General features: G+C 45.7%; 1 protein-coding gene across 2 annotated transcripts in view; it reads left to right on the forward strand.

Moving 5' to 3' along the window:
- The window catches only part of LYN (LYN proto-oncogene, Src family tyrosine kinase), a 108717-nt gene that overhangs the window by 80759 nt on the left and 9802 nt on the right, over positions 1-18156 (forward strand). For both annotated transcript variants that reach the window (XM_081816009.1, XM_081816010.1), the window contains exon 11: positions 17063-17216. In XM_081816009.1, coding sequence (XP_081672135.1) covers positions 17063-17216 — 154 coding nt within the window. The remainder of the gene's footprint in view (positions 1-17062; positions 17217-18156) is intronic.

Genomic DNA, 18156 nt, shown 5'->3' on the forward strand with positions numbered 1-18156 from the left:
GTAAACAAACCCTCTCGTTCCTTCTGAAATATATCTCCCTCCCCCCACTATCAAGTCTCATCTGAACGATGGTGGTTGCCTATTAACTGTGTTGCTAGACTGAGCGAGTAGAAATTCAAGGCCTCCCAGTGACATGTGACTTTCGGGTAAACAAGGAACAATGTTTGAGTCGCAGTGTTCTCTTTGTATTTTACCTGGCAACCTCTTAAGGTCTCTTTGGCTTCCTCCTTCCAAGCCGCCCGGACTAGGCAGGGCCAATTAGATAAATGTATATGTGCATTTTGTAGTGCGGTCAAATATACATAACAAAATTTTAGCATTTTAACCATTTTTAAGTGTACCGTTCAGTGGCATGAAGTGCATCCACACTGTTATGCAACTGTTCCCAGTATCCATCCCCAGAACTTTTTCATCTTCCCAAACTGGAAGTCCCCACCCGTTGAACACTGACTCCCCATTGCCTTCTCTCCCCGGCCCCTGGCAACCACTCCTTTTGTCTCTGTCCCTATGAAGTCCACTGCTTGAGGTGTCTCACCAATAGGGTGCTTTTGCATCCCTGCCTAGCACCTTCAATGGATTCCCATCACATTTGTAAAATGTCCTGATGGCCTATGAGCTCGACTCCCCAGCATCCTGCCTTATTCCCATCGGGAGCCCACCAGGCTCTGTCCTATCTTTGCGCCTCTCCCAAGCCCCCTCCCGGAAGCCACCCCTTCTGCTCCACCTCCTGTTCAAGGACACCTTCCCCAACCATCCCTCCTAAAATAATTGCATCCCAAGCCCCCGCTCAGCCCATTCTTCTCTATCTTGGCCTCCTGTTCGTTTCTTTCAGAAAGCTTACGGCAATTTGAATGTTTTGATAAGTTCTTGTTTACCGTTGCCCCAGCACTTAGTGCCATGTAAATAGTAGTTGCTCAATAGTATTTGTTGAATGACTCTGTTGACCAAAGTGGGGACTGCCTATATTCAATTTAAGACAATAAATTCTTTATTCTCTGCTTCATAAGCTCTGGGTCACTATTCAGGTGTGTTTAACTGTAAAATATTTTCCTGATACATTCATTCTTCCTCTTCCTCCAAGTGTGTTTACTTTCCTGCACAAAACTTACCTTGTTGGTCTAAACAGAAGTGAGAAAAGAAGAAGGAAGTAGAATACAAGTATCTGGGCCTTGATGCGAAGACAAAGAGTTGCTTTGTTTCTCCTTGTCGGTGGAATAGAGAATGCTGGGAGGAATGAAATATTATAATCGAAACTTTTTTTTTTTTAAAGATTTTATTTATTTATTTGAGAGACAGAGAGCATGAGAGGGAGGAAGGTCAGAGGGAGAAGCAGACTCCCTGCCGAGCAGGGAGCCCGATGCGGGACTCGATCCCGGGACTCCAGGATCATGACCTGAGCCGAAGGCAGTCGCTTAACCAACTGAGCCACCCAGGCACCCTATTATAATCGAAACATTTAACACTGAAGCCAGTAGCGGATGCATTTAACTTGGGGAAGGGGGCGGTACCGAGCAAGGTTTTCATCCCACTGTGTCCTTCGGATCCTTTGGCGGCCTTTCCCCCGGGCTGGGGAGAGCCCTGTGTCTGTCCCTGCAGCCGCCGGAAGAGGCAAGGATGCTGGAAGTCGAGTGGCGATGGGCTGGCAGATTCTTCTTCCAGTATCAAGATTTCCAGCTCCTGTTACGTGTTCTCTCCGCATCTCCTCCCGTGTCTAGAACGTAACTGGCTGGGCGATGCCTTGTGTTACAGAGCTGGCTGCTTGAATATTTGCTAATGAAGATCATTTTCGTACCTTCTCCCTATGGAAGATCCAGACCTTCTCTCTCCCTGTCCACCCCCTCCCCCCGCCAGGACCCCCAGCTTGAGGTCCACCCTCCCTCCTCGTTGTAGCTGTCCCCGGATCCCTGGACACTTGTCACTGCCATGTTTCAGCGCTTCCTCCCTCCAGCGCCTGGAGACCCTGCCGTTGTTTGTAGGGATCCAGGCAGGTAGGCCTTCAGACTCAGGCCTCTCGGTTTCTTGACTTCCTCTCCTCCGGGACACTGTCCTCTTTCCTCCACTGCCGCACGCAGCCCACTCCATGCTGATGACCAATAGCTGCACCCCCCGCAAGTCCCATCTGTCTGGCTCCCCACCTCCCCAGGACTCCACCTCCAACAATCACTTCCCAGCACTCCTGACCCATCGAACCCTCCAACTGTCCTCATGTCTCCACTACCCTCGTTGTTTCTCTTCTGTCCTGACCTGGCTTCTGCGGACCCACTTGGGCCTCCCCCTTTGTCACACGTGCCTTAAGTCCTACGCTTTACCTGTTTGAGCCCCGTACCTCACAGCTGCTGCCAGCGCCGATGTGACATGCTGGCTTTTCGCACTTCTAAGTCAAGGCCCGTGATGGGGCTGCCTCCTCACACTTCTTGACCCTTCTCCTCCGTGCCCATGCCTTACCTCCTTCCCCTGCCCTCCCTCAGTGGATTTCCAAAGCTGCCCCCCACTCCATCCTTCCTGGTGTGACAGGTCCCACCTCCTCTTGCCATCTCAAGACATTGTTCTAGAAATTCTGCATTAGCGTTACCCCCTCCTTTCTGTTCCGTTGTCAAAGCAATTGCGAGAAGTTCTCCCTTTCCTCCATCTCTCTCTCCAGCTACCTCCATGTCCATTTTCCTCCTCCCTTCTTGTAGGGTCAAAAGTCCTGGAAGAACTATCCTCATTTTTCCCAATTCCTTTCCTGTGTCCTTCTCTTGAACTTGGCACCATTCACCCAAACAGGTCCTGGCAAGTCGTAGGTGATCCCACCACATGAGTTCAAGGGCATTCCTCTGCCTCTTCTCTGGTGGGCTTCTGGCTATGGTTGGTGCAGCTGGTCACCCCCCTCCTCCCAGACATGCTCTCTTCACTTGGCTTCTGAGACGCCATTCCCACTGGCCATTTCCTCCTCATCTCCCAACATCTAACCATGGGAGGGCCCCAGAGCTCAGCCCTAGGACCTTCTCTTTCCCCACATTGACCTCCTAAGTGATCCCATTGAAAGTGTTGGGTTGCTTTCCTAGAGCCGCCATAACAAATCCCAGCCACCTGGGTGGCCTAAAACATCTGGGATTTATTCTCTCACAGTTCTGGGCACCACAAGTCCTAAATAAAGATGTCGGCTCGGATGTGCTCCCTCCAAAGGCTCTAGGGGAGGACCCTTCCTTGCCTATTCACCTCCTGGCTCCTGGTGCGCCCTGGCTTGTGGCAATACTGCTTCACTCTGTCTCTTTCCTCACAGCCCTGGTCCTCTGCATCCGTGTCTCAAAGCCCCCTCTGCCATTCTCTTATAAGACACTGGTCTTGGACACCAGTCATTAGATTTAGGATCTGCCCTAAACCCAGGATGGGACGCCATGGTGAGATCCTTAACTAATTCAATCTGCAAAGACTCTGTTTCTAAATAAGTCACGTTCTGAGGGTCCAGGTGGTCATGAATTTGAGGGGGGCTCTCTCTGACCCAGCACAGTTGTCTCTACTCTGAGCACTCTGAAGTGTCTCTCTAGCTCAATCTGCTCCCCCGAGCTGAGTGCTTACTCAGCATCTCCACATGCATGTGTCTTAGGCATGTCAGACTCAACACTGCCCGAACGGAGCACCTGTTCTCCCCACTGCAGAACCTGCCCAACCAGAGCTTTCTCCCCAACTGGTGGCGGCAACTCCATCCTTCTAGTCGTCAGGCCCCAACCTTGAAGTCATTGTTGACCCTCTTTCTCCTGCATCCAATCCTTCATCAAATCAGATGATTCTACTTCTACAACAGATTCACATTCCTAACTCCTCCACCGCTGTCACTCTGGCCCAAGTCCCACGCTGTCTCTCAAAACAAATTACTGAGGAGCTGCCTGATTCGTCTTGTGCTTCAGCTCTTGCATCCTCCAGAGCCCATGTGAGATGCGGCAGCCAGAGTGCTGCTCCCAAAACCTAAATCAGATCAACATGCTCCTCTTCTCAGCCTCCAGTTGCTCTGCGCCTCACTCGGAAGACGAGCTGAAGGCCCCGCAGAGGCTATCTCCCTGTGGTGGTAGTCTTGCCATAGACTATCTTTCAGAAGTTCCATCTTTTCACAAATGTTTTATTCTTTTATTTGTGTGGAAGTCTGTGTCACAGGGTTTCATGGACTTGCCTTATCATAAGACTCCCCTTGGGCCCTTGTTTAAACTCTGTAGGTTTCTGGGTCCTTCTCTTTGATATCAGTAATTAAGAAGCAGGGCCCAGGACAAGCTGCAGGTTGTCTTGGGGGCTTGGATGAGCCTGGAAAGCACTGTCCTTAAGAATTTGCTGAGCTAAGGGGCGCCTGGGTGGCTCAGTTGGTTAAGCGACTGCCTTCGGCTCAGGTCATGATCTCAGGGTCCTGGGATCGAGCCCCGCATCGGGCTCCCTGCTCGGCGGGAAGCCTGCTTCTCCCTCTCCCACTCCCCCTGCTTGTGTTCCCTCTCTCACTGTCTCTCTCTCTGTCAAATAAATGGATGAAATCTTTAAAAAAAAAAAAAAAAAAAAAAAGAATTTGCTGAGCTAAGCGCGTGACCGTTTTTCTAGGTCATACATTTTGAAAAGTACAGTTGACCCTTGGACAACACAGGTTTTAGGGGCACTGACCCCCCTTAAGCAGCTGAAAATCTATGTATAACTTTTGACTCCCCCCAGACGTAACTACTGGATTGAAGCCTTACTGATAACATACAGTCGATTAACACATATTTTGTATGTTACACGTATTACAATAAAGTAAGCTAAAGGGAAAAAAATGTTATTAAGAAAATCATAAGGAAGGGGTGCCTGGGTGGCTCAGTGGGTTAAGCGTGTGCCTTCCACTCAGGGTCCCGGGATTGAGTCCCGCGTCGGGCTCCCTGCTCAGCGGGGAGTGTGCCTCTCCCTCTGCCTCTCCTTCTGTGTGCTCACTCTCTCTCAAATAAATAAATAAATAAATAAATCTTTTTTAAAAAGAAAAGAAAAAGAAAATCATACGGAGGATGCATTGATAGTACTGTACTGTATTTATCCCAAAAATCCACATATAATCCCTCACAGTTTGAATCTGTGTTGTTCAAGGGTTGAGTCTACTGCTTCTTTTCCCATAGCCAGTAGGGAGGATTCTATTTCTTTCCCTCCTTTGAGATCGTGAAGACCAGTAACTGTTTCCTCCAGTCATTAGGCACAGAGGAATTCTACCTGGTGAACAAAATACTTGACAGTACTTTTACCTCGGGTTCAGGCATTTCAGCTCCCCCTCCTGCTCCCAGACCCTGAGGAAACCTTCACGGGCTCCGTTCATAAGCACGTTATCTTGGAAACTTATTTCAAGAGGGTTGAAATATGAATAAAGATTATTGCAAAGCTGTCTCAGGTATATTTGGAATTTATCAGATCTCATGGTAGGCTTCATTAAATGGGTCACAGGAAAAATAAGTCAGGGATGAATTTCAGAACTAGAACTCGGGCTTTGCCCAGGGGTTCTTTCCACCCAACAAAACACAAGTTCTTTAAAGTATTTTGTTGGAGTTGAAATAAGGCACCGTGCCTATATATTTTCTTCGGTTCTTGGCTGTCTGACTTAGGGTATGTCTCTTGGCCCCACTGGGAAGTAAACTTCAAAAGTAGGGACTGACTGCGTTTAGTTGCCCACAGCACCCGAACAGGACTAGGCTCCTGGCGGGCAGGCTGGACAGGGTGCAAATAAATGGAAAATGGTCCTCAGGCTAATGGAAGACCCTGCCTCAGAATGACAGTGATCTTCAGTGTTTTAACGTGTTAAGAGTGTCCTCCAGGTGTGGCATCCTGTGAAGCCACAAGTCACTAGACATTCAGTTACACCCCTAGCTGCTTTATGTGAACTTGTGGCATCTACATGTATGATACGATCATATAAATGTGAATACGTACTTAGTGAATAATCCTGAAGGTCTTTCAAGGTTCCTGTAGCACAAAACAAGTATTTATGCTCTGGGATGTTCTGGGAAAATGTGATCCGTATCAGATTTCATTTTTTTTTTTTTTTTTTAAATAGAGGTTTTTTTTTTCCTTACTAGAAGTCAATGCAGGGGCACCTGGGTGTCTCAGTCCGTTAAGCGCCTGCCTTCGGCTCAGGTCATGATCTCAGGGTCCTGGGATCGAGTTCCACATTGAGCAATCTGCTCAGCGGCGAGTCTGCTTCTCCCTCTCCCTCTGTGATCTCTCTTGCTTTCCCTTTCTCTCAGATAAATAAAATCTTAAAAAGTCAATGCATACTTATGATAGAATTATTGAAAAAAATGAAAAAATAGTATTCAGATCCTATTATTCTCTGATAAGCATTTTTGTGTGTTCTTATGCTATATTTCAGTTTTATTTGTTTAATGATTTTTTAAGCATTATATCGATAATGGGTTAAAAAAGAAAAGTCTAACTATACTATAGCTTAGAAACTAAAAACCCCAATTCCTTGGTCCCAATTTTAGCAACTCTAATGCATCTTTCCAGGTACCAGCAGAGATTATGGCCATTCTTCCCCAGCCCCCATGGAAATGCACGATATGTATCATGCTACAATTCTATAGCTTAACATATCTGGGCTATTTTTTTATATATCAGTGTAGAATGATCCTCCTCATTCTTTTAAAACCACTTATCTCTGCTTCTGTATAGATGTCCTGTGATTTATTTAACCATTGCCTTATTGATGGACATTTATGTTATTTTCTGGAGTTTTTTGTTTGTTTTTGTTTTTACTGTAAGAAACAGTATATGGTGAAGAGCCTTTGCTACATTTTTGTATACTTGCACAAGTGTGTTTGAATGATAAATTATAGGTTGTAGATCTACCAAAAGTATGTATACATTTTAAATTTTGGTAGTTATTCCTGAAAGTCTTTCCAAAAAAATGAGAGTAACTTTTGCTTCATCCCTTTGCCCAAACTGGATATTATTAGCATTCTCTAATCCAATCTGATAAGTCAAATTTAGCATTCATTATTGCAATTTATGTTTATTTAACATAGATGAGGTCAAACACCTTTTTCTATATTTATTCTTTGAAGTTTATTTTTCTGGGAACTCTTTCTTTAAACTTTTGCTCATTTTTTCAATCAGCTCATATCACCATCCATCTTAATTATTTCTAATCACACATTAGGTTTTTACCATATGTGCTGTTTCATATGTATTGGACTGAATATTATAATTTTTCATTTTATGAAAAATCCTTCACAAACATGTATGTATCTTTACAGTACAATATTCTACTCCTATGATTATATCACGATTTCTTTAACATTCCCTTATAGATTAACATAAGAAGAATCTCCAATTCTTCACTAATACAAAGAACAATACAAAACATTTCTGTGGACAAACCTTTACTTACTTTATTTCCTTACTTTAGAACGCCCCCCCCCCCCGCCCTTCCCCTGCCCCCAGTAGCCAGATAACCAGATCAGAACATGAATGTTTGTAAGTCTTTTGACATTCCCAGCTTGTTTTCACTGAGCAAAATTTGGCATTTGAGTAGAGTGCATTGTTTCTCAGTTTGAGGTGCTTTGGGGGAATGCCTGGGTTGGTTCACATTCCACCTCGGAGGCGATCCGTATTCAAGCTCAGAAGTAAGAGCCATTTCTTTTTCTCTTTTCCTCTCACAGTGGGAGAAGTTGTGAACCATTTGCTTCCTTCTCTTTTCAAAGTGATAAGCAGGAGCATGGCTCATTAGCCACAGATCAAGGAGTAGTTCGCTTAGATGGTCGTAGTAGCAGCAAAATTGATGTAGCAGAGGGGACAGTAAGCAAAGGCGATCTCTAATCCCTGAGTGCCATTTATCCACTCTACAGAAGTGGCGGGTCACTTTCACGACGGGGAGGGCAGGGGACTCTTTGGCAGATCATCCGTTTGCCTTCCCAGGCAGTTGGTAGAAGGGAGCTAGCTAGTCACGCGGAGTCCGGAAGTCAGCTTCTGCCAAGGTCAGTGGCAGCCTCTCAGCCAAAGGGGGCCCTGCCCTTTGGCAGTGCCCTGCCAGCTGGCGTGCCTGGGGCTGCGCTTGCATACGGTGCTGGCAGCTTCCCACCACTTGCCCCTTGGCTCTCCAAGATCAGCTCTACTGTTTGTCATTTGACATTATGAGCCAAATCTGGATTTGGGTCTTTCTGTGATTAAGGTTAGTAGCAGTGGTAGTCATGAGAATAATAATCTCGCATCGAGCATTTTTCCCTTCTCCCTGTCAATCTCATCTGGGCTTTACCAGGTTGCTGCTATTATTATCACCATTTTGCAGAGTGGAAAGCTTGAGGCTTCAAGAAGAAACTCACCCCCGTTTTATATAAACCCAAGCTGAGTCATTCTAAAGTTTCGGAAGGCTCACAACGGTCCGACTCTGTCCTGGGGCATCGATGGTAATCCCTCTGCTTCTTGCCGATCCCGAGTTATGTATGCATGTCTCGGCCAGGTTTAGCCGAGGCTGGATTGAGGAGCTGCCGAAGGGGAAGGAAGGATGTGGGAGGAGCTGTGGCTGCTTCCCACTTTGATCTGGTCCTGCCCAGGCGTGCATGAGCGCTCCCATCTGTGTGCCACGGCGAGCTGCCACGTCTTGTCCTTGATGGGAAGCCACATTGCACAGGTGGGTGGGTGATGAGTCCTCTGCTGGCCGCTCTCCTACAGCAAGAGCCTTTGCTGGGTGCTCACCCTGCTTTCCTACAGTGGGAGGCTTCCAGGACAGTTTTACGTGTGTGTGTTTGAGGGCGTAACATAGGCAGAACATAAAATTCACCATTTTAATAATCTTTAGGTGCACAGTTCAGTGGCAGTAAATACATTCATGTTGTTGTGCAATCATCACCACTGTCCATCTCCAGAACTTTTTTCATCTTGCAAAAATAAAACTCTATATCCACTAAACACCTTCCCATTCTCCCTCCCACTGGCCTTTGACAACCACCTTTCTCCTTTCTGTCTCTATGAATTTGACTGCTCAAAGTACATAATATGAGTGGGATCGTACAGTATTTGCCCTTTTGTGACTGGCTTATTTCACTTAACGTGATGTCCTCAATTTTCATCCATGCATGTGTCAGAATTTCATTACTTTTTTTAAGGCTAAATAATATTCCATTGTGTGTATAGATCACATTTTGTTTATCCATTCATTCATCAGTGGACACTTAGGTTGCTTCCACCTTTTGGCTCTTGTGAAAAATGCTACTATGAACAGAGGTGTACAAATATCTGTTACATATTGTACAAACACCTGCTTTTAATTTTAGGGGGATATACCCAGAAGTGGAATTGATGGATCACAGGGTAATTCCATGTTTGTATGGTAATTTTTTTAAGAACACCCATTCTGTCTTCCACAGTGGCTGCAGCATTTTATATTCCCACCAGCACAGCATGAGGATTCCAATTTCTCCACATACTCACCAACATTTGTTATTTTCTGCTTTTTTGTTTGTTTGTTTTTTGTTTGTTTGTTTGTCTTTGTAATAACCATCCTCATGGGTGTGAAGTACTCCCAACAAGTTGTCATAAGAGAACATCTATGGGAGTTAGTTGAAAAATGTGTCTTCCTTTTTTGCTAAAGAAGGTGAATCTCCTTCATGAAAACTTACTGATTTGAATATGATATTCAGTGACATTGTGGGTGTCTCCCTGAGACATTCTTGCATACCGTTGGATGGATTAAATGTTGACCAGTCACCAGAACCTTACCAGCCCTAAGTTTGCATAGAGCAAACTGCCCTCATCTTTGAGCTTTGAAGGTAGTCTGAAAGACTGCAAACTTTAACTTGGCCACTTTATAAATTATCTTGTTTTTTTATTTCTCTTTTCCCTCCTTGTACCTTTCTGTGAGCCTTCCACTATCTGTACCTCTTTGTAAAGGAAGAAGCCAGTCTGGATAAATGGTTAAGGGCACAGGTGGTGGGACCAGCCAAACTGGGATTCAAATCCAAGTTTATCCAGGAAAAGAATTACCTTCTCCAAGACTCAGCTTCCTAATGATTTTTTTTTTTTTAAGATCTTATTTATTTATTTGAGAGAGAGACAATGAGAGACAGAGAGCATGAGAGGGAGGAGGGTCAGAGGGAGAAGCAGACTCCCCACTGAGCGGGGAGCCCGATGCGGGACTAGATTCCGCGACTCCAAGATCCTGACCTGAGCCGAAGGCAGTCGCTTAACCAACTGAGCCACCCAGCTGCCCCAAGACTCAGCTTCCTTATCTTTACTATGAAGATTGCCTGCCTCATCGGCTTCTTTTAAGGATGATAAATGCCTGGCCAGGTGCCTGGGCAGAGTAAGAAGCCAGTGCATGGCAGCTGTAATCATCACCATCACCCCATTATCAGAGTAATATACTTCACTACTTCTTAGCAGTTTCACTTGAAAGAGAAAAATAAAAACCTAATAACCAAATAAAGCTAAAACAACATTTCTAAGAAATTTTCACCCCAAAACACAGCAAGGAATGATCTCTCTGTTCCATCCCTTCCTCTACCAAATTACAGATTGAAGAGTGTAGGACTCTAGTATGGAAAGATCAATGAATATTAATAGAAAAATGTTTCTATAAAAACTATCAAGGGCTATAAAACAAATGCTGTCATATTTGGAGTACAGAGGAGATGTGTTCTTACTTAAGCTTTCTTTTTGAAAGCTCCCTGTTGTCTTACATTCTATTTTTCTGTGGTCATTAAATGCTCTGTAGCTCAGATTGACCCTAGGGGATCCCTGTTACAAAGGATCCTTCACATAGACTGTAGGTTTTACCCAATTGCTTTTCATTGGTTCCATTCCAACTTATTAATATTATCATTATCATTATTTCACACGCTTCCTAGGACTTTTGAAAGTGATTAATTATTTGAATTCTATTTTTCCCAAGTGTAGGAAGCAAATACATCATCTAAAGAATAAAGTTATTGATGCCTACCTGGACAGGTAAAGCAATAAAACCAGATTTTTATTCTTTCCTGCCTTTTGGCACTTTTCTTGTTTAATTTCTCTCATTGCTTGTCTAGATGATAAATGTTTTCCAACCAGCCAATTCTAAGACAGGTTTTATTTTCAGTTCCAGATTCTCATTTAGGCTGGAATTTCCTGGGGCAGATTTTAGCTTTGCTTGAGAGATCACATTGAGTCCCTCAATTAGGTTCCTTCCATTCCTTTATTCCCTCCGTCATCTGACTCAAATGTGGGCTTCTTCTCATTAAAATAAAAAATAACTCACTAAGCAAGATAGCTTGTTATTTGCCAATTTCTCAGAAAAGTGATAGTAATTAGGATGAATACAAGAACACCAGAGCAAGACTTCCAGAGCAAGGCAGTCCACACAAACATTTTGTTATTTGTCCAAAGCATCACTCAGATTCTCTGGGGAAAGCAGCCCAGTGTGTGTGCTAGGCAAGCCATCCAAGAGCACAGGCTTGGGACAGGCTACTGAAGGCTCAGAGTCTGAGCATCTGAATGGGAGAGAAACTGCTAGAAGCTGGGCGTACGTACTGTGTGGGATGCTGGGTGGACACGCTTCTGATTGGACCTCTAAGAAAAACAGGAAAAGATGAGTGACCTCTGTGGTCATTGCTAGCGAGGAAGGTCACTTACGAGGAGGATTATTTGAGCTCTGCTTTGGTATGTAAAAACATAATTGAGATTTTTTTCCCCTCTAGAGTTGTATTCCACATAAAATAAGCCCACTGGACATTTCCCTAGTGGCTGGAGTCCTTAGGTATTTCCTGCCCCAAGCAGAACTGTCCTGAGACCCCCAGTTGGCCACTGGCAACTCGCTTCTCAGTAAATGTATTTGATGATGGAAGCTGTGCATCACTCAGAGAGCGGGAGCCTTGTTGCCTTCCTCAGAACAGCCCAGGCAGGGGTGTGTGAAGAGGGTCTGCTGAGCTGCCCGTCATGTTTACTCCCCATTTTGGGAAGAGGAACACGGACTTTCTATCTGAACGCTAATGTTGGAGAAGGAATTTAAATGAGTTAGCTCAGCTCACATGCTTCTGAAAACTCTGGTCTGATTTCTGACCTTGTACCCTGGGGAAAAAAATGTATTTGCAAAGTAAACAGAACTCTAGATTTAGTGTTCCGTGCCCACTTTGCGATCATAAGTGTACACACGGGCGTGTATGGTGTATATGTGTTTGTGCGTCGTCGAAAGTAATGAGCAGAGGCTGTAGTGCTTTCCAGAATGTTGGTGTTCTGAAAACTGGCCATAGGCTTGTGTGTATTTGTGTGTGTGTAAAATGACATCTGTAGATACGAATATACCAGAAAATAAACACATGCTGGAGACACCACTGTAAGGCCCCTCTGAGGTGCTGAGGAGGGTCTGAAATCCACCCCGATCCAGCTCCCCCACCAACCAAGACAGCTGGCTCACCTACCCCTAGAGGACTGCGCCTTCGACCTCGTTGTGGGCCTTGGAGGGTACATCTGTTGGGAGGGATGATACTTTCTGTTTCACACCAGCAGCAGAAGAGACAGGCCAGCGTATTTGGGGTGAGAGCATTTGATAATACCTTTTTACCCTGGCTGCACGTGTGTTTTTAGCTTGTTCATTTCCCCCATGCAGACACCGGATGAGCAATTTCTTTTCTTCTCACACTGCATCCAAAAGGCCTCTCAGAAAAACTTGGATTGCATGGGACTGGAAGTCTGCTCCTCGAGCACCTGACAAGATAAGACTGCCCTTTACCTTGGGGACAGCATTTTTCATATGGCCCTTGTGCCTAGAACTTGCACCAGGTACTAGATGCCTGGAACTTCACCAGAGCCCATGTGGGTTACTGGCTCAGGGTCACTATCTTAATAATTCCTCTTGGCCCTCCCAGGATGGCAGAACACCACACACACACACACACACACACACACATGTACCCCAAAGGGAGAAATGTCATCATATATTTCCACTGAAGGGACAAAAAGAGGAACTAAGAAATGTACATTTGCCATGCTCTGTGAGAACATGAGAAATGCAAAGCACACCTAAACGTAAATCAGCTAGCTTTAAACCCGGAGTAGGAAAACATCACTAACATTGTCTTCTTACATGATTGCTCTCATCTTAGGTAATGGGGACACTTTTATGTCAACTTTCCAGTAGCTTCACACCCAGACTCTCTCACAGAGTTAGGAATGAGTACGTAAACATGAGAGACCTGTTTCATTCCTTTGTTAGCCTCAGCAGGGAGCTTGCAGGAGTTGAGGTCTTCTCGAGTTTGTACATCACCAGGCCTGGTGTTGTGAGGCTGCTGTGGTCCAGGATGAAGACCATCTCTTCCTAAGATTTAAAACATAAGGATAAAATCATTCCCACGTCCTCTGAATAATGGCCCGGCCCCAGAACATGATATAGAGAGACGGAGGCCACGGTCCCCTGTCCCCAGGCTGTGAGGCTGGGGGAGGCGCTCTCCCTGAGTGACAGGAAATGCAGAGGCTCAGGCACATATGCCGAGCTGCTGATGGACCAGGTCTTCAGCCAAGGCATTGCCAGCACCTCTCTCATTGGGCCCTGAACCTTAGCCTCCCCCCTGCTGGCCCAGGCTCCGTACTGCTGGATGCACCCCTGCTCCTTCTGTGGCTTAAGCTGAGCTGCACGGGGGCTTCCTTTCCCAAGCATTATGAGGACAGCAGTGCACTTGGCAAGGTTGTAGGTAATGTGTTGAGACTAAGAGCTCCTTCCAATCTGTGTAGAACGTTGAGTGTTTTTTAAAAATTTTTAAAGATTTTAAAAGACAGAGCGAGAGAGAGAGCACAAGCAGGGGAGAGGTAGAAGCAGGCTCCTCACTGAGCAGGGAGCCCCATGCGGGACTCCATCCGAGGATCCCCAGGACCCCGGGATCCTGACCTGAGCCGAAGGCAGACGTTTTACCCACTGAGCCACCCAGGCGCCCCTTATGTAGAACTCTGAATCCTAAAATAGCTTAAGTTTAAAAGCATATGATCTGGTGTGGTGCTTATGAAACTTTAACATGCATGCACATCACCCACAAATCTTGTTAAAATTCGGATTCTGAATGAATACATCTGGGTCCGAATCCAAAATGCTACACTTCTGCCAAGTTCCCACTTGATGTTAAGCCTGCTCCTGACCTGAGGGCCACACTTCGTGTCACGAGGGTCCAGAGCGGTTCTCCGCCTGGACTGCCCCACTCCCATAGATTCAGGTTTAATTGGGTGAGGGTGAGGCGTAGGTGGTGGTAGTATGTAAAGATCCCCAGGGACACAGCCAGAGTTAAGAAATACTGGCATGGGGGGAGGATGGGTTGGCCTGGTGGTGGGTATTGAGGAGGGCACGTTCTGCACGGAGCACTGGGTGTTATGCACAAACAATGAATCATGGAACGCTTAAAAAAAAAAAAAAAGAAATACTGGCATGGGGTTAAGACTTAACTGCTAAATGCACAGAAGGGAAATTCAATTGACTTCCAAACCATTGCACTAACCTGTGGTGTGACCCTGGGAAAGAAATTTCCTTTCAGCTTCATCAGAGCTCTAAGGGGAATGACAGTTACTGCTTTTTTTTTTTTTTTTAAATAACGTTTAGATCATTAAAATCCGCCAGCAAGAATAAGAGAGACGTGGATAGTTTGTGCCGTGGCCTAGAGGCTCTGTCCGGGCCACCAGCACGCATCTGTGTGGGTCAGTCTGTGTCCCTAGAGGGGCGCACAGCGGAGGTTCTCAGGGCCAAGGCCAAGTGCAAGTGCAGACCCAGCTTGAGATGGCGGCTGACTTCAGCTCTTTGGGGTTCTTGCCCCCATTTGTATATAGCTATTGGAATGTGACCTAAGGGCCCAAGGATAGGAATGTGCACACCCTACACCTGCCCTGAGGGATTTACATTCCTGCTGCGATCATAGGTAAACAGAGAAGGAGCTGGGGCCCTGAGACCACACACATTAGCAGAGGAGAGTCTGGTAAGGCTCCTTAGAGGAAGTGACATCTCCACTAAGGCCTTCAGAATGAGTTGGCCGGGCCCAAGGACCAAGAGTGAACGTTCCAAGCAGAGGCAGCTGTGGAACCCGGATACAGGACAGGAGCTGGTCAACGGGGAGGAGGCAGGAGGGTTGAGGAGGGGCCAGGTCACACAGTGGCAGTGATAAGGAGTTCAGACACTGGGACACCTGGGTGGCTCAGTGGGTTAAGCGCCTGCTTTCTGCTCAGGTCATGATCCCAGGGTCCTGGGATTGAGCCCCGCATTGGGCTCCCTGCTCAGAGGGGAGCCTGCTTCTCCCTCTCCCTCTGCCTGCCACTCCCCCTGCTTGTGCACTTGCTGTCTCTCTTTGACAAATAAATAAATGAAATCTTAAAAAAACAATGGAGTTCAGACCTTGTCTTGAAGCTAGTTTTAAGCAGGGAATGACATGGTCAGACTTGCACAGAGGATTAAAGTATTCCTGTGGAGGGATGTGGTGGCCCAGACCGTCAGGGAAGTGAGGGCAGGGACCCAACTCCAGCGACACCCACTCGGGGTCACACAGCCCAGGTCTTCTGCACTTGACCAGCACTGCTCCAGGGCCACGCGCGCTGGTCTTGCTTGGAAAAGCTGTACGTTATTAAATTGTCACTTCAACAAAAGCAAAAGATCAGACCTCTGTTGTTCTTTCTGATGTATGATTTTCTCTGTTCAAAATGGTGTTCCTCGGTGTCAGATGCCAACCGCCGGGCTGATGGGACACTGAGACCTGCCCTCGTGTGTGCTGATTATCACCCACCAGACTTCTGTGGCCGCGAAAATCCCATCTGCCCAATTCCTGCAGCAGTGTGCTGGCAACATAGTATTCTGGTAGTATTGAAAACCCAGCACATTTCCTAAAGAACTTTCTGAGAAGAGGCTTGGTGACAAGCTTGAGGGTTCCAAGAGATACACGGGAAGACAGACAAGGTACAAGGTGTGGCTCTGCCCTGGAGGTGTCTCCTGTCTGGCAGGAAGACAATAGGCACACAAAACTGGGTGAAAATAAAGACAGAGCTCTGATCAGTAGGTGCAGATGGTTTTTGTACAACCTGACCACTGAAGGTGGGCAGAGAGTGAAGAGAAACCATCCAAGAGGAGTTCAGGGAAGGCCCTCTGGGCAGAAGGTAAACGTAGGGATTGGCCAAGGGGAGGGAGGCAAGGCGGTCCGGGGGAGGGTCCAGGAGAAGCACAGCCAGTAAGCTGAGCTCCATGCGAAGCAGCCCAGCCTCACTGAAGGGGGGCGTTGAACTGAGTACATGAGTGGGGAAAGTCAGGTCCTCCGAGCTGAGACTGCAGGAATTCGAGATAGAATCCAGAAGAATACATTCATTCCTATGTGACAGAATCCTAATGAGAGCTGTCCTTCTCACTGCCCACCAGATCCGGAGACGTACTTCATTCCTTCCTTCGTTATATCCATCCTTGATTCTTTCCTTCCTTCCTTCCTTCCAGATCCTTATCTTTATAATTTGGTAATATGTTCCCTAAACATCTCATTTTGATTCCTTTAAAAACCCAGTTTTCTACCAAGTAATGAAGTAGTTTCACCTCCCCTACTTTATGGTTTTGTTTAGGTCTTTGGATTCTTTCCTGCTGTCCTGCTTTGTGGTCAGAGTGAATCTCTCCGTTCCTCTTGGAACTCTGGGGGGTGGGGGGGACTCGGAGAACCGGTTCTGCAGGCTGTTGATTAACTGGACAGCAAGGCTGCTGACCAAGGACATCCTGTTCTTGATACCCCAAGCATTTCATATTTGCATGTGACTTTCTCCAGCTCCGTTTTCTCATCTGAAACACTGGGATCATGATGTCTGTGGATCTCTGTGCAAGAATTTAGTAGGGTCTTAAAAAGATTCCCTACCCATTAGAAAATGTCAAGACAGGCAGCTATGTTAAAAATCACATTGAGACGTGACCCCTATATTGGAGATTTGGGGTGGGGGCAGCTATTTTAGAAAGGACTCAAAATACTGGTTGTATTTTACTCACTGTGTTTAAAACTTGAATGGCCAGAATAATATCCATGAAAGGATTTCAGGAACTCGTAAGTGTTTTGGTTTTCCTTGATGGTCCTCTGTGATAACCTCCCCTAAATTGAAAATGAGAGTCTCTTTCTGGTTTCAGATTGCAGAGGGAATGGCGTACATCGAGAGGAAGAACTACATTCACCGAGACCTACGAGCAGCAAACGTTCTGGTCTCTGAGTCACTCATGTGCAAAATTGCAGATTTTGGCCTTGCTCGAGTAATCGAAGATAATGAGTACACAGCAAGGGAAGGTATGTTGTCCTCACCATCTTTACGATCTTTACATGTTTTGTTATTTAGTTTTGTTTCTGTCTGTTGTTTTTTTTTTTTTTACAAAGCAATTACAAATAGTCATCCGTAAAAAAATGAACTCATTTTGTAAAATGTTCACAATGTACCATAGTTGTTGTTTGTGGGTTTGTTCTAATACTTGTTTTTAAAAATTACTCTCCTGATTAACTCCACATACTGTTTATAAAGTTTACAGATGTTGTCATTTGTATTTCAGTTAAGCAAAAGAAAACAAAAAGAGACTTGGCAAGTTCAAAATTCTTTGTTTATATTGTATGTTCAAGCCTTTTACCCAAACAATGAAGCACACTGTTCCTAACTGTAGAGAAGACATTTGCAACAATAATTCTGTATCCTCTATTCTGGCCTTTTCATTGCAAATTAAAACTTGGAAATTATCACACACAGAGAAGTAAATGTAATGCACTCCTTTATTTAACCGCATTCCATATTCTACACATATTAAAACACAGAGAGGGCGCCTGGGTGGCTCAGTAGGTTGGGCATCTGCTTTCAGCTCAGGTCATGATCCCAGGGTCCTGGGATCGAGCCCCACATTAGGCTTCCTGCTCAGTGGGGAGTCTGCTTCTCCCTCTGCCCCTCCCCCTGCTTGTGCTATCTCTCTTGCTCTCTGACAAATAAGGAAAGGAAAGAAGAAAGAAAGAAAGAAAGAAGGAAGGAAGGAAGGAAGGAAGGAAGGAAGGAAGGAAGGAAGGAAAGAAAGAGAGAGAGAGAGAGAAAGAAAGAAAGAAAGAAAGAAAGAAAGAAAGAAAGAAAGAAAGAAAGAAAAAAGAAAGATGGCAGCTTGAGAACCTTGTTTTGATTTGTTTAGCATCTCTTGTGCCCATCATGCTTCAGGCGGTTCTCCTCCTGCCTCAGGATTGTGTTCTCTTAGGTGGG

The sequence above is a fragment of the Leptonychotes weddellii genome, chromosome 4, assembly GCF_054177405.1.
Source record: "Leptonychotes weddellii isolate Sample4059 chromosome 4, ASM5417740v2, whole genome shotgun sequence".
In the NCBI taxonomy this organism is placed as follows: Eukaryota; Metazoa; Chordata; class Mammalia; order Carnivora; family Phocidae; genus Leptonychotes; species Leptonychotes weddellii.